Source organism: Canis aureus, chromosome 30 (assembly GCF_053574225.1).
Source record: "Canis aureus isolate CA01 chromosome 30, VMU_Caureus_v.1.0, whole genome shotgun sequence".
Lineage (NCBI taxonomy): Eukaryota > Metazoa > Chordata > Mammalia > Carnivora > Canidae > Canis > Canis aureus.
This window is the reverse complement of record NC_135640.1, coordinates 14,207,532-14,224,353: the sequence shown is the minus strand read 5'-3', so window position 1 is coordinate 14,224,353 and position 16,822 is coordinate 14,207,532. Positions and strand designations below refer to the sequence as shown.

The 16,822-nt window shown below is 35.1% G+C and overlaps 1 protein-coding gene across 15 annotated transcripts in view; it reads left to right on the top strand.

The window, feature by feature from the left end:
• ROBO2 (roundabout guidance receptor 2) overlaps positions 1-16,822 on the top strand; it is a 1,635,852-nt gene that overhangs the window by 1,544,481 nt on the left and 74,549 nt on the right. For all 15 annotated transcript variants that reach the window (XM_077878775.1, XM_077878785.1, XM_077878780.1 and 12 more), the window contains 3 exons: positions 3,811-3,932; positions 12,387-12,618; positions 15,589-15,713. In XM_077878775.1, coding sequence (XP_077734901.1) covers positions 3,811-3,932; positions 12,387-12,618; positions 15,589-15,713 — 479 coding nt within the window. The remainder of the gene's footprint in view (positions 1-3,810; positions 3,933-12,386; positions 12,619-15,588; positions 15,714-16,822) is intronic.

Genomic DNA, 16,822 nt, shown 5'->3' with positions numbered 1-16,822 from the left:
GTTTGGTTTTGTTGTTGTTGTTTTTTTTAATCAAGCCAGATGTTTAAAGGGGTAATTTGTTTCAGAAAGGAATAAATCCAATTTTCCTCCTGATATATACATTACTTTGGACTAATAAAAAAAATTAAGAATTGAAACAAGGGAGCAAAGGAAAGAGAGAGAGGCAAACCAAGAAACAGCTCAACTACAGAGAAGAAACTGATGGTTACCAGAGTGGGAGGTGGGCAAGGTGGGGCGGGGAGGGTGAAACAGGTGATGGGCGTTGAGGAGGACACTTGCTGTGTTGAGCACCGGGTCATGTATGGAAGTGTGGAATCACTATAGTGTACGCTTGAAACTAACATTACGCTATACGTTAACTAACTTGAATTGAAACAAAAAACATTAAGAAACCCATCCAGAATATTATAATTTCAAAACAGAAGATTTTTTTCTCATCTTTAGTAGCCTGAATCTTCAAATTAAAAAATCACTGCAGTCGAGGGGTTAATACAGGATGCTGCATTATAATTTCCCTCCCTACTAGTAGATGAAAGAAATTAATAAAATCGACATCGTGGCTTTATTATGTGTTACAACCCATTTCCCACAGGGTTCTTGAGAAAGGGTTAATTATTTCTTATTTGTAAAAGGCTTTGAACGAGATATAATTCAAAGTAGTATTTTTATGCAATGAAAAGCACCATACAGCCATAAAAATATTATTATAATTACAATGTAGTTCAGTGATAGTAACTAGCACGCTATTATAACAGAGAAGGGCGCCTTAAAGGAATCCAGTGAAATAGTCACCACGTGATTTTGGAACGTTGCTGACATGATGACAGTCAAGGGAGGAGGGAATGCCACTTGCTATTGTTCTCTAAGCAGTAATGTGATTAATTTTCCATGATGATAAAGGGCCTGTAGGTAAAGAACCTGTCTCCAGAGAAAGAAAAAGTACAACAAGGAATTTGAAGATCTGAAACTGGTTATATTTTACCTTGCTTGGATCCAGTCGCTTCTAGTGTGTCTGAATTTAATGAGTAAATTAAATTATGGGACTTGAAGATGTATAGGGTTTTAACTCAAGAAATCATAGTACCAGGATCATTTTCGCCAGTGTAGAGAGAAACAATCAGTTTTTGTGTGTAGCTGTGATGGAAGGCAGAAGATAATGGAGTGGGGAAGACTTTGGGTGTGATTATATCCGGCAGACCTTCTTGAGCATTCAGTAACTCTGCCAGTCACTATATCTTGACTCATAAAATAACTTCTTGGTGAAAAGGTCAAAAAAGATTAATGAAAAGTTGTTTGTGATCTGGCTTGTTCCAGTTGAGAGACTATATAGAGCAAAAGACTTATGTTCTCTTAACAAATATTTAATAGGAAAACTCATGTTTTGTGTCTAAATGTCAGGATCATTTTTTGACACTTTCAGCAGCTTTGCATTCTGCAAAGAACTTTTTTTTCAAAGAACACTTTGCTGTGTGAAGTCTTACTTTGAAAGATATTAAATATCGCAGAATTTAGAAATCTTTTATTTTAGCAAGGCAGGAAATACTTGTACCATCACCATCACAGTAGACCATAGATGTCAGCGAAGGTTGAAGTATGATAATATTAATAATATTTTTTTCTAGATCAAGTAAAACTAGCTCTGCTATTTATGTTAAGAATGAAAAACAGTGGGATTGGGGAGAAAAGTCACCAAAGTGTAGTTCCCATTATTTGTGTCCCAATTGTTTCACTCATTTTTTTATTGTTTATATTATCCATTTTCCAAATAACAACAGCAATTATACATTCCGAGTCATGAGATAAATTTGTGCTTTGCTCAAATTGGTACAGGGGGTTGGAAAACAGTTGAAGAGATCTAAAGTATTTTAATCCTATTTTTAATTAAAATCAAATTTGTGAATTATTGACATAATTTCCAAATACTAAATAAAAGTAATGCTTTCATTATACGCTGCATGTAATGCCAAGTTTGTATTTTATGCATTCTTCCACGCTAAGGTTCTTGAGAATTTTATTTTCTTTTTTCAAAATGTTTTTTGAGTATCGTTGACACACAATGTTATATTGGTTTCAGGCATACAACACAGTGATTCAACTTATCTATACATTATGCCACACTCACTGGAAGTGTGGCTGCCGTCTGTCACCATACAATGCTATTACAATGTCATTAACTATGTTTACTGTGCTGGGGCTTTAAAAATGTATATTTATTTATTTTTAATTCAAGTATGATTAGCATTCACTGTTATATTCATTTTATGTACATCATATTATGATTCAATAATTCTATGCTTAACTCATCACAATCTATGTACTTTTTTTTTTATTTCATTTACTTATTCATGAGAGACATAGAGAGAGAGGCAGAGACACAGGCAGAGGGAGAAGCAGGCTCCATGCAAGGAGCCCAATATGGGACTCTATCCGGGTCTCCAGGATCATGCTCTGGAATGAAGGCGGCGCTAAACCGCTGAGCCAACCAGGCTGCCGGCAATCTATGTACTCTTAATTCTCTTCACCTATTTCACCCATTTCTCCCTCCCCTCTGGCAACCACCAGTTTGCTCTCTCACCCTATTCTGTGGCTTTTACTCCATGACTTCTGCATTCCATATCTCGAAGCCTGCACTTCTGGCTCCCTTCACCCATTTTGCCCGCCCTCATTTGTGTCCTAAATTGTTAGTGCACCAAATTTAAGTTAGGGCTGAGATACTCATTTACGAATATTTTTTGCCAGTGTGTTGCACTGTGGCCTGAGAAAATAGGAGGAAACAGGATTAAGAAAATAAATAATTTTGAATTAGACTTCCTCTGTTAGAAGATGGTTGGAGGAAAAAAACTCAATTGAATACTGCAGTACATGAGTTAAAGTAGTTGATTTGAGTTTGTGTGAAATTCAACGTTTGATATCAGTTTATGAACACGAGAGTCTATAATTTATCTTTTTTTTTTCTTAATGGGCACACAAAACATAAAGCATTATATGGAACAATAGACTAGTGTTCTGGAAATGGTGAATACAGGGCAGAACAATGTATGGCTGAGCATATATTATTCTAAGTATTGCAATTCTTTCTCCCCCTTCCCTCCCCCAATCACTTCCAAAAAGCATCCAAATTACTGTTTTTCTTTATGTGTCAGATTACTGAAGTTCTGCTCAAAATTTATTACTTTAGAATATTTTATCAGTATCCTAAATTTTTCAGTCAAAAGTATTTTTGTGTGAGTTTGGTGGGCTTTTTCTCCTTCTTTCCCTCACTTTGTTAACCTTTAGTGATATAAGTCTCTTCCCAAGTCCCCGTGATTACTTTCCTTTCCACACTTCCAGTCTGGAATAGGTCAAGGAGTAAGAACATACAATCTACCAACTGGGACAAGGGATTAAAACAAATTGTTAAACAGTAGTTTTCAGATATAAGTTCCATTAACTACTCAGGAAAGTCCATCCATATGCCAACATCTTTCGAAAACTGATGTTTCTAGAGAAGTCTTGTGGCACATACTTTATTCTTTAATAAGCAGATAATAGATCTTCCACAACAATGTATTTGCAGGGAGGGAGAGATTATACTTTTATTAGTATTATTTTAGTAAAGATAAATATCATCTCCCAAATTATGTCCTAGCGTGGATGGTAAGTATACAAGTATGCTTTAATGTTTTGTTGTTGTTGTTTTTTTTTTTGTCACAAAAGGTTTCAATTTTTTGCCCTGCAATTATTCCTAATGACCTAATCATAATGGCTTGTATAATATACATTGAAATTTTACTAGGAATTTCTAAATATTGGGAATGGTTATCTCTGTAGATATCAGCCCACCAGCACAAGGAGTGGACCATAGACAAGTACAGAAAGAACTAGGAGATGTCATTGTCCGTCTTCATACTCCAGTTGTGTTGACTCCCACCACTGTTCAGGTCACATGGACGGTAAGTTTTCAAAAGCAGTATTAATGGAAGTTTCTTTCATTACTTGAAAAAAACAAACCAAAAAAGGAAAAAGTGAATCAACAAACAAATAGTAATGGAAACCCTCACCATTTAGTATCGAGGTGTAATCAATGGCAAAAAGAGAAAAATATTCAATACAGTGAAAGAGTAGAATAAAAATAGACTGATTCCAATAGAACCATGTCATGTTTCATCTTCTTATTTTGTAATAGCTTTATTGAGATATAATTAACATATCAGAGTTAGAATGTACAATTCTGTTTTGGTATATTTACAGAATTGTGCAATAATCATCAAAATCTGATTTTAGAAGATTTCATCATCTGACAGTGTAACCTTGTGTTCATGACCAGTGCCTCCTCCATCACCCCTGCTTTTGCCCTGGGCAACCACTAATCTACTTTCTGTCCCAGATTTGCCTGTTCCTTTGATATGAATGAAATCATGAAATATGCGATCTTTTGTGTCTGGCTCCATTCACTCAGTAAAATGTTTTTGAGGTTCAACCATGTCATAATATCTATCAGTTCTTTGTTCCTTTTTATTACTGAATCGCATTCCATCATACAGATATATCACATACTCTGTTTTACTTGCTGTTTTTTTTTTTTTTTTTTTTTTTTCATGAGCTGAAGTTTGTTTCCCTTTGTGGCTAGTATGAATGAGGGAGCCATGAACATTTGAGAACAAGTTGACATAAGATTTCATTTTTCTTGGTTTCTACCTAGGAATTTCTGAGTAAAATGGTCACTGTCAAATACTCAGATAAACTGCCAAAATGCTTTCCCGAGCGCTTGTTCCATCTTATGTTTCTACCAGCAATGTTTGAAAGTCCCAGTTTCTTCCACATCCTCCTCAACACTTGCTACCCTCTGTCTTTTTGACTATAACCATTCTAGTGGGTGCAGAGTGGTATATCCTGTGGCTTCGATTTGCATTTCTCTAATGACCTATAATATTTTTCCATCCTTTCATATGCTTGAGCATTTGTGTATCTTCTTTAGAAAAATGTCTATTGAAATTCTTTGCTCATTTTTATGTTAGGTTGTATGTCCTTTTTATAGATTCGTGTTTTTTATATAGTAGATACAAACTCCTTATCAGACATCTGATTTGTAAATATTTTCTCTCAGTCTATGGTTTGGTTTTTGCTTTCTTAATGGCATTATTTGGAGCACAAAACATTTTAATTGGACAAAGTTTTCTTCTGAATTGAAATAAATCATCTGTACATTCCTTTAGCTGTATCTCATGCAATAGCATCAGAACATGAATATAATTTTAATAATTTGACTTATAGAAGTCATATAGATTTTATATATGCTAAGAATATTTAATTCCATGTATTATTAAATATCAACTTATCCACTTATATCAAAATGCAAAATAGCCACTGCAGTGAAAACAACAAATAGCATAAAAATAGCCACATTGGCCATACTAGAGAATACTAATATTTGTGTATATGTGTTTGTGTCTATGTGAGTGTCTGTGTTTTGAAAAGAGCCAGGTAATATTTTTCTCTGTGCATAATAGAGCTAGTGCCAACTTCTCGTTTATAACTAAGAATTCTCTATCATAACCTCTAAAACTCCATAATGTATCAAGACGTTAGAAGAGCACAACTTCCTTAAACCCTCTGTGTATATGATAGATCCTGTACATTGTGTTAAGTCACAGACATTTGAGTTAGGGATACCTAGAAAATCTTTTACTTTAATTATAATATTAATTGGAAATTATTTATAATTATGTCCCTCTTGTTATTATTTTATTATAGTAGAAGGACAACTAAGTAAGAAGAAATTGGATTCTCATCTTCCACTCTTAGAGTCCAGAGTCCAGTTTCCTTTAGGAAAATAACCATCTATCAACTCCATCAATAAGGAAGTTAAGAAAGGAAAATTGATTATTTTTCACCAGTTCCTGGGACACCTGGGTGGCTCAGTGGTTGAGCATCTGCCTTTGACTCAGGTTGTGATCCCGGGGTCCTGGGATCAAGTCCAGCATCGGGCTCCCCACAGGGAGCCTGCTTCTCCCTCTGCCTATGACTCTGCCTCTGTCTCTGTGTCTCTCATGAATAAATCAATAAAATCTTTTTAAAAATTTAAGATTTTTTCAAGAGTTCTTAATTACATTTGACGTATAAAACACAATGAAAGAATTATTCAATTGTCCTCTCAATAATAAATCCATTGAACAAATCCAATTCAACAAGCATTTTCATGGACCAGTTTTGTACTAGATGTGGGAGAGAACTATATAAAGAGACACAAATCTACTTGAGAGAAACATGAAATTGTCAGTGACACGACACAGAGATAAGAGCCATAACAGACATATATGTATCCTAAAGAGAGAGGTTTCAATCAAAGAAAAAATTAACTCTATCCTCAGGCACCAGAAAAGGCATCACCGTTCGTTTTCATTTATATGGGAAATTTGAAGGCATGATCATATTTGAACAGGGAAACCTAAAATAATATTTAAGGCTGTTTAGTTTAATTCCATAATTTTATAAAAGGAAGCCAATGTATTCAGATTGGATAATATTCCCAATACCTCACACATACTTTATAGGTAAAGATAGGATTAGAATTTATTTACTTTAAATCAGTGTTTTGTGTTTTCTACTTTAAAAAGTTTTACTTAAGCTGTAGACAAATATTTATTTGAAGGAAATATTTGTTAATGGTGGAATTTTGGCATAGGGTCCTAGATGGGGCATTTTGATACTTCTTAAACCAGACCACAGGATCAAAATTTTGACTTGGGTTGTAAAATGGGATAACACTTCAACAAAAATAAGATAAAGTTTATAAGATTTTAAGAGTAATTATTTAAGATTACATTGTTTCTTATTCCATTTCTAATATCATTTTGGATAGATTTATTCTGTTGTCTGCCTATTATGATTTCTATTCTTTTGTTCCCATGGAGGGAACATAATGACCTCATCATGTTTCCACTGGCACAGTAGGGGTATTATCTGCCTTGCCTCTTCCATCTCTCTGCAACTTTGACCAAATATAAAACTAGAAAGCCAAGGAAATAATTGTATTTTTAATAGTAGATGTTTTTCCTCACTCTCAATTGAAAAGTCTTCTCTGCTCTGTTGGAAGTTTTGAAGGGGCCTCTTTTAAGCTGCTTCTAAATGTGGAAATTATTTGGGTAAGAATCAAAGTCATTATGTTTATGAAGTTAATCACTTTAGAAATCACTGAGTTTAAGAGAATAAATCAAATTAGATCAAAATTGCAGGTCTGTAGTCTGGGAGTTCTTCCAAGAGAGGAACCTTGTCATATTCATCTCTGTATCCCACGAAGCTTGTCATTACTCATTTGCATATCTCTCTTTCTCATGAGCTTGACTTCTCTGAGGCTGGATTCTATGTTTTTCATTTTTGTTATTTCCTAGCAGAGTGTCTTTTATAAAATACCCTCTTAATAACAGGCTGTTGAATTATTAAATCAGTTGTTTTTATACATTTTTATTTTTGTTTTAAGAAAAGTATTCAATTATATTCCAGAGTATTGTTCCACATGAATTTGTAGTTACACTTGAGATAAGTATGTATCTGAGAGGTTGATAAATTTAGTGAAATAAAGTCAGACTGGGGGTGTGGTTGGTCGTTAAAGAAATTATAACAAAATGTTTTATTTCCATCATATTTTCAACCTGCTAAGTGCATATGTTCTTTAAAGTATTATATTGGGGATCCCTGGGTGGCGCAGTGGTTTGGCACCTGCCTTTGGCCCAGGGCGCGATCCTGGAGACCTGGGATCGAATCCCACATCGGGCTCCCGATGCATGGAGCCTGCTTCTCCCTCTACCTATGTCTCTGCTTCTCTCTCTCTCTCTGTGACTATCATAAATAAATAAAAATTAAAAAAAAAATTTCCTATAAAAAAAAAAAATAAAGTATTATATTGTGTGCAGCCTGGGTGACTCAGCGGTTTAGCGCCGCCTTCAGTCCAGGGCATGATCCTGGAGACCCAGGATCGAGTCCCAGGTCAGGCTCCCTGCATGGAGCCTGCTTCTCTCTCTGCCTCTCTCTCTCTCTCTCTATGTCTCTCATGAATAAATAAATAAAGATATTAAAAAAATAAAGTATTACATTGTTAGTATTTGAGTTACAGTTGGGTTATTGGAGGAGAGAAATGTATTCCCCAAACTATGTATGTAGACTTAGGGCCAGCTGAGGTGTTTTGCCAAGGACAATCCAGAAGTAACAAGTTAGCCACAACTGCTTTCTAAAAGTGACTGCTCTTATAGTGATAGGCAAAAATGATAAGAAATGGCTCTTTCATGAAGAAAATAGCAATAAATCTCTTATTTTTAAAAAAGTCATTCCAAGAAAATTAAAAATTAAATAATGGTTATTCTAGTTTGTGTGTGTACATGTTGTTTCTGTTCAAGGACAAAAAGTTTCACAGATCTTTTGCCCCTTAAACATCACAGCTGCTGAAATTGAAAGTGTGCATTAGCAAACTAGAATTTCAGAACTAAGCTTCACCCAGATAAGTCCTTAGGAGGCTAAGACCAACAAGGAAAATTCACTTTGAATTTTCAGTTTAGATGGATTTTTTTAAATAGAAAGGTTGATGGTAAACACTTGCACATTTTAATGAAATATAATTTTAGTGGAATGGGGTAGTACACGTTTTGATACACTACCCTCAGGTCACATATTGACCCCTTTTTAAAAACATATCCCTTACTTAACAATGATGCTTTATCATTGTGCATCCTTGAAGCTTGCTAAATTCTTTAACTTATAACAGTCACTTAATTGTATCTAAGCCCTTGTAATAGGAATATTATTTGAATTAAGAAAACTAAGGCTCAGGAAATTTAAAAGGCTGAGCTGTAGCTCAGTTGGAACCTTTTGACTGGAAGATGGTAGCTTGCCTCATCATTTCACTTTTTTCCTTAAGACAATGCCTTTTAATTGATATTTCGGAAAATACAAATTTTTAAAACTCTACAAACCCATGGATTTGTGGTCAGACTCTGATTATAATCAACTCTAAAGAAAGCCCTCTTTCTTATAAACAGAATGTTAATAAAACTAGTAACAAGCATATGGTTTAACTTGAAAATGACCACCTGTCAAAATGTGCTCTACAAGTCAGTGTTGTAGAACACATATCCAATAAAAATCCCACCTATTTTTTTAAGGTAGTGTTCAGCATTTTCATTTTTGCTTCCACCTGTAACAACAAATTTTCTTCTGAAAAAGAATGTATTGCAACTGCACAAAATCAAGTTAAACTATTTAGTTATTAAGTAGGCCATTAGAATATACTGGTAGAAAGCAGTGTACAGTGAAGTGAGCAAGGCAATGTTGTATAGTAAACATTAGCTTCATAAAGTCCCTAAAACACTTAATTAATGAAAACCAAACATGGATAAAACCAATTTACCCTGATTTACAGACTCTCTTCATCTGGAAACAGCTGCTTAATGTTCTTCTTAAAAACACAGCTTGTTTCTTTCAGTATTAACAAGCTATTATTGTGAGTTATGTCTTTCTTTCAGTATATAAATTCACTTAAAGCGAATGCAGAGAAGTTTATAAAATGCCGGCTTAATGTTGTTTTAACATATGCTGCAAGGAATTTTTGAACATTGACAGTTTTGATTAAAGGCATCTCTCTTTGGCTCTCATAAATTTAACTTTTTGCTTTTTAGTTGCCTTGCTTTGTGATGTCAGGACAACAGCTTTTCAAAAACTATGTCTGTTGGTACAAACACAAACTGTGTTTGTGTTCTCATCAATGAGAATTCAGAGATCATGAGCTTTGGCATCAGAGCTGGGCTTTTTCTAGACAGAACCTCATACAAGTGTAGCACTAATTCCAGAAAATCTTTGAGGATAAGAATGCTGTCAGGTGGATGAAGGAATTCTTTGTTGTTGGGACTCATCGGTGAAGCTGGAATTAGCTATACACGGAAATACATGTGCTCTGCCCACAGGCTTCATGGACTCTCTAGCTTGGACATTCTAAATATAGATAAATGTCCCTTCGCTCCACTGTATTTTGATTGAAGTCCTGGATTGTTTTTGTTGTTGTTGTTGTTGTTTAATTTTCTGCTCTCACTTAAAAATAATTTTAAAATGCTGCGACTAAAGAATAAATGTTAGAAGTTAATACATGAAACTGGGGGCCTGGGTGGCTTAGTCCAAATGAATCTGGCTTTTGATTTAAGCTCAGATCTTTTTTTTTTTTTTAAGATTTTATGTATTTATTCATGAGAGACACACAGAGAGAGAGGCAGAGACACAGGTAGAGGGAGAAGCAAGCTCCATGCAGGGAGTCAGATGTGGGACTCAATCCCAGGACCCCGGGATCACAACCTAAACCAAAGACAGATGCTCAGCACTGAACCACCCAGCTGCCCCTTGGCTCAGGACTTGATCTCAGATTCGTGGGATCAAGCCCCTCCTGGAGCTCCTTGCTCAGCACAGGGTCTGCTTGGAGTTTTTCTCTCTCTCCTCCTCTGGCCCTACCCCAGCTTATGTGTGCATGCTTGCTCTCTCCCTCTCTAAAATAAATAAATTTTAAAAAAGTTAATGCATGAGACAATACCTTTTATTCACAATGTGTTAACAGTTGGATAAAGAAATTTTTAGGGGTGCTTAGGTGGCTCAGTCGGTTAAGCATCTGCTTGATCTTCATGTCCTGAGATCGAGCACCACAGGGGCTCCCTGCTTAGCAAAGAGTCTGCTTCTCCCTCTCCCTCTGCCGCTCCCCACTGCTTGTGTCCTCTCTCTCAATAAATCTATAAAATCTAATTAATTAACTAATTATTAACTAATTAATTAATTGGTTAGTTAATTTTTTAAAAAGACATTTTTTAAAAGTTGAAATAACCATTTTCATCATCATTTCCTTCTCGTTTCTTCTCTCCACAAACTTCCTGAAATGAGGTTTTTCCATCTCTTCTCCATTAAATTTTACACTGTATTTGGCAGTCAAATTTGTTAAAGACTTATTAGAATACAGCTATTAACTACAATATATGGAAAATTAATTGGAGAAGATTCTGTGATAGTTATTTTTTAAGTCAATTCTAGGAAAATGGAAAGACATTAAAAAATATTTTAAAAGTTAAAAATCCAGGATGCCTGGGTGGCTCACTAGTTGAGCATCTGCCTTTGGCTCAGATCATAATCCTGGAGTCCTGGGATCGAGTCCTGCATCAGGTGCCCCACAGGGAACCTGCTTCTCCCTCTGCCTGTGTCTCTGCCTCTCTCTGTGTTTCTCATGAATAAATAAATTATTTTTAAAAAGTTAAAAATTCTTTTCTCCCTAAATGAAACAATGGTAAAACTCCAAAAGAGATCATTCAATAATGTATGAGGAGGACATGTTTTATTTTTAGCTTGCATTTTTTGTATATTCAGTTTTCATGTAATTATTGTGAGTGAACAAAATAGCATTTTCACATTTTTATTTGATATGAGTTTTCAGAATCAAAATCCCAGATTTTCTTTAAAAACAACTGTTTATCCTCTATACCTTTTGTGAATGAAAGGATCAAGAAAGTTGTGAAATTGAACCAACAGTGGGACACTTGAAGGAGCCAAAAACTGATAAATTAGTCAGTCTTTGATTTAATCTTTGCTAATGAGTATAAGCTTTTCAAATACCTTTAAAATAGACACTCTAACTTCACACTCCTCATCTTCTCATACACTTCCTCCAGGTGTAGGAATTTTATAGGTGCTGTTTCTACACTTCTTCCTCTGGAATAAATTATCCAACTTTCCTTGCAGATCCCACCACTTACTCTTTTTTGGGGAAATGCTTTCTCCCCTTCCTGATTCTGTCAACTTCCTCTCCCATCCAGGCTTCCTTAGCCTCTTGTCCATCTCATTCATAACATTTGTTTTTGGGTATTGGTTATGGATGTAACTTGACCAGTAACTTGATTAGTAAGAACTCAGAAAATGATTGGAGTAAATGAAGATATTAATGAATGGGTAAAAGAGAAGAATGGAAATTCCTGGGTAATAGCACAGTACACATCCGACCATAAAAATGGGAACTGTTGAATATAGGACAAGGATAGACAGATGAGAAAGGAAGCTAGACAAATTGGCAGGTCTAGGCCTGTCAGGCATTTGTGTTATGAGGAATTTGAATTAATTTAGTAGGTATGTTAAGGACTACATAGTACTTTAAGCAGGAGAGAGAGTTGTTCCATTCTTTATTTTGGAAATCATAGAGGCGATGCAAACTCAGAGGCGATGCAAACTCAGAATTGGAATTGGATGTTAGAAGCAGGGAGATGAATTTCAAAGCCATGGATCACACAGATGATAGTTGATGAGGACTGAAATAGGGACAAGAGAAATGAGGATGGATTCGTTGTCTCAACTAAAATATTTCTATTTGGTTTCAAACGCTTTTGGCTGTTTTTCAGGTTGATCGCCAGCCCCAGTTTATTCAAGGCTACCGAGTGATGTATCGTCAGACCACAGGCCTGCAGGCTACGACAACATGGCAGAATTTAGATGCCAAAGTCCCAACCGAGCGAAGTGCTGTCTTGGTCAACCTGAAAAAGGGAGTGACTTATGAAATCAAAGTTCGACCATATTTTAATGAGTTCCAAGGAATGGACAGTGAATCTAAAATAGTTCGTACTACTGAAGAAGGTCAGTATTCAGATTTCTAACAAAAGCCAAACTTAAGCCATAATGAAGACAATTTCTGTTGAGGTTCTAGTTCATCATCTACCTTAGAGGAATAGCAAGCGAGAATATAAAGAGTAAATTCGGGAGGTAGCATTTTCTCTTTTTATTCTGAGAATCTCGTAGAATCTGAGACCCTTAAAAAATGACATTCGAGTTACAGGATTTTTTTTTTCTTAAGTAAATATTTGCTCCAGGTTTTGCCAGGATACTGAAATTTGATTACAATATTTTCCCATATTTTTCTTTTTTCTTAACATGGATTGAGTTCATTTGGCTTTATTATAAGACAGGCTATTGGAAACTCAAGAACACAGGCTGCTCATTGTTACTTTCCTGTGTTTGATGTAGTAAAGTGTAACATTTTCTTTTATAACCCTCCTTCCCTGTGGGCTTTGTCCACATAATTTCTAATCCAGAAGGCCACTTGTATGTTTGCAATATCATTCTCGTTAGTGATATTCTCTCCCCCTTGGCCATTTGCAGATACTTTAAAATCAATTTGTGATAGACATAAAATTAATGTGAATTTGAACCAGTCTCTGTACTAGTGTCTCCTTCACTAAACCAGAGGGTTATAATAAATGGTATTATTAAAATACAAAAAGTCAGATGCCAAGTGTAATAAATCCCCCCCCCCTTCTGCTTTTCTACTAATTTTATTTACAGAGCTCCTGGAAAGAAGCTGCTTTTCATAGACCAATATGAGAGCAATCTTAAGAATAGGTCTATAGGTTTCTTATGCTACCATAGGTGTCCTTGTTGGACAAAAGAGCTTTTAGGTTGTACATATCTTATAATCAGCATCGTAGTGAAAATGTTATGTCCGCACCTGTTAACACTCTGATACACTAACATGAACAATAGGACATATCTTTAAAGACATTAATCTATTTTTAGGATATGTAAAGAAAAAAATTACTAAAAATTAATAATAATATCTTCATCCACCATTAAATTTTACTTCATGTTGAAAATATGTAAAAATTAATAATAATAAAAATTAATAATAATATCTTCATCCACCATTAAATTTTACTTCATGTTGAAAATATGTACTACTAATAAATGGAGTGGGTGAATTTAATATAGAATGCTACATTTGAAGCACACTTCCAAAAATGAATTTCACTGCAGTTATACTTTTCCTCTGGGTTAGGCATCCTTCACCATTTGGTGTGCGTTCATTTCCAGTTTATGTGGCCTTCTGAAGGTAACAAATGGAACTTAGCTGGGCTGTGTGTGGAAACGATGCTCAGTGAATTGGGTTCCCTCACATCTGTAGAAGAAGGTGAGCACTGGAATAATTCACCTCTCAGGAAGCAGGCATGGTGTTCTCCTCCAGCCAGTGGAAAGTCAAATGAGAAACCAGTTTTGCAAAGTGTAATTTTTCAATGCAACCTACTTAATAATTACAAAACTGGGTGAACACATGCTTAAATTTATGTCATTGTTCCATATTTTGCAGCAATATTATCAGATAGAGGACTAATACAGAGTGATCTTGTGCTAACGTGTCTGTGTATATCCTATATCTCAATGCACGTATAGGCATAACTCAGTGACACATTTATGAAACATGGGAGACTTTATTGTTAGGCTTTTAAAATATCTTTTACCATTCAATTGCACATATGTTCAAAGGACTAAACTGTGTAGAGTTATGAAAGCACTGATCCTTTTACACAAAAATCCTTTAGTACCACAAAATTCTTTGAATTTTGTTTCAACTGTTATTTCATTTTGTTTTTCATACTCAGAGATTTAAGGAGAATTGATAAATTTCCCTGTAAAATTAGTACTTTTCAGCTCTGAGATAGACTGGAGAGCAGATGCAGCAGTCTAAAATCAGAAATTGTTTCTCACTCATCTTTTCTCAGTGTGATTATAATTAGTTATAGGAGAAACCATAAAGGATGGGAACTGTAGGAAATTAAAATCTATCCATTTCACACTCGACCCAACATGAACTGTTTTCATTTGTAACTTCAGAGTTTCTTTTCCATCAATATAAAATAAGTTTTAAATCTTAAATTATGAGCCAGTGTATAAGTCAACTATTTTTCCCAACATGAAAAAAAGTATTTCTTTTTTGGTGAAATTTATTGCTGCATTTCTGTTTTTATTTGTTAAATACAAAACAAAAGGATGGTTATTAATGACACCACTCAGAGATAATGATTGATGAAAATTTGGCATATATTCTCTCAGAATAGTTTTGATAGAAATGTTTTGTTCGGAAAGAGAGCCTGCTGATTGGAGTCAAAAGGATCAAATGTTAGAGCCAGATCTACCTGGGTTCAAATTCTGCCTTGGTGTTTGACTTGGATAACTCTGTTTACAGTAGTCTTCTGTTCCTTTTCTGGAAAACTGAGCTAGGAATTTTTTCCCTCTTGAGGTTAGTGTGATCATTAAATATGATGCTTAGCTCAGTGCTGTGCATATAGAAGATACTCATTAGGATGTTAGCTGTGGAGCACCTGAGTGGCTCACTCGGTAAAACATCTGCCTTCAGCTCAGGTCATGATCCCAGGGTCCTGGGATTGAGCCCTGCATTGGGCTCTTTGTTTAGCAGAGGGCCTGCTTCTCCTTCTACCTCTGCTTGCCACTCTGCTTGCTTGCGATCTATCTCTCTCTTTGTCAAATAAATAAATAAATAAATAAATAAATAAATAAATAAATATCTTTAAAAAAATGTTAGCTGTTAAATTTATTATTGAGCACATATTAGCACAGCTGTTGTGTTTGCTTTAAATCTATCCACTATATTTAAAGGATATATTTGTTTTAAATGTCACTGTAGAACACTACATGCAAATTTGGAACTACTAGAAACCAGACCTCTTGCTTCCTGTCTTTATATTCATATTCTATAAGCAGTTTTAATGCACATCAAGACTTACAGTTTGTGTTTATTCTAATCACTTTCTGCAGCCCCAAGTGCCCCTCCACAATCTGTCACTGTGCTGACAGTTGGAAGCCACAATAGCACAAGTATTAGTGTTTCCTGGGATCCTCCTCCTCCAGATCATCAGAATGGAATCATCCAAGAATACAAGGTAGGGCCTGGGTGAAAAAGGAAGGCTCACAGAAAAGCTTCCCAGAGAAGTCTCAGTATCACAGGAATGAAGCATATCTCCAGAGGCCCTCTTATTGAGTCTGACTCCAAGTCACTGATAACAAAAACTCACTCGGACAATTCCACCATAACATTGGAGTCTTCTGGTGTCACATAGCTATATCCCACATCCCTAGGGTTTAGGAGCCAGGTTTTGGGGATGGCTTGGTTCAGAACCTGTATCATTGTTATTTAATTATTGTGTAATGGGCCTTAGCAGGGACAGTTTTAAACTGCGGTTTCACAAAAAGATGCCTTCAAGATTTAGAGTTGGGGTGGGGATAGGACAGTGGGCAGCACCAACCCTCACTCTTAAGCTCTGGTTTGATCAATTTATTGAGGTTTTGTAAAATATTTCACTTGAAAAAGAGGATCCATTGAGAAAAAAAATGTGAAAAAACTTACTTACAAAAAACAGTTTATTATTTCATTTTTCAAATGATAAATTTGTTGCTGTTTAGAAATTACATACCCATTGTTTTCTTAACATCGTTTGACGTTTAAGAGGCAGAAAATGTCTAACTTTGAGAAATAAGATTCTGATTGGCTATGATGTGATTAGACCACATATGATAGTAAAACACCTCATTAAACCTTATATAAATTCAAAACTGTGGTTTTGCTATTAATACACGTGTATGGAATTCTAACAACATGCTAGATAGATCTATAGAATATGAAACTAGACACCCCATCTCACCCTAAAAGTTTATAGTTGGTATGGAAAATGAAGCTGTGTAGTTGTCCTGAAAGCATTGCAGATTGACTTATGTTATTTCTAAGAAAAAAATAAAATGCAATATAGAATTTTGTTAAATTAATGAATAATTAACTTACTGAAAAAATGAGCACAAGCACTTACTCTATAATTATTCCTGTCACTTTATAAAGAAACATGTGTAAGAAATATAAGAATCAGTGTTTTACAATATCGTAATTATACATAAATATTACATATATGTATATGTAGAGTTTCATAAGGATTATGGCACAAAGTTTTAGGAGCAAAGAATGATCTATTCTGGTGTGTTTGTGTGTGAGTGTGTGTAT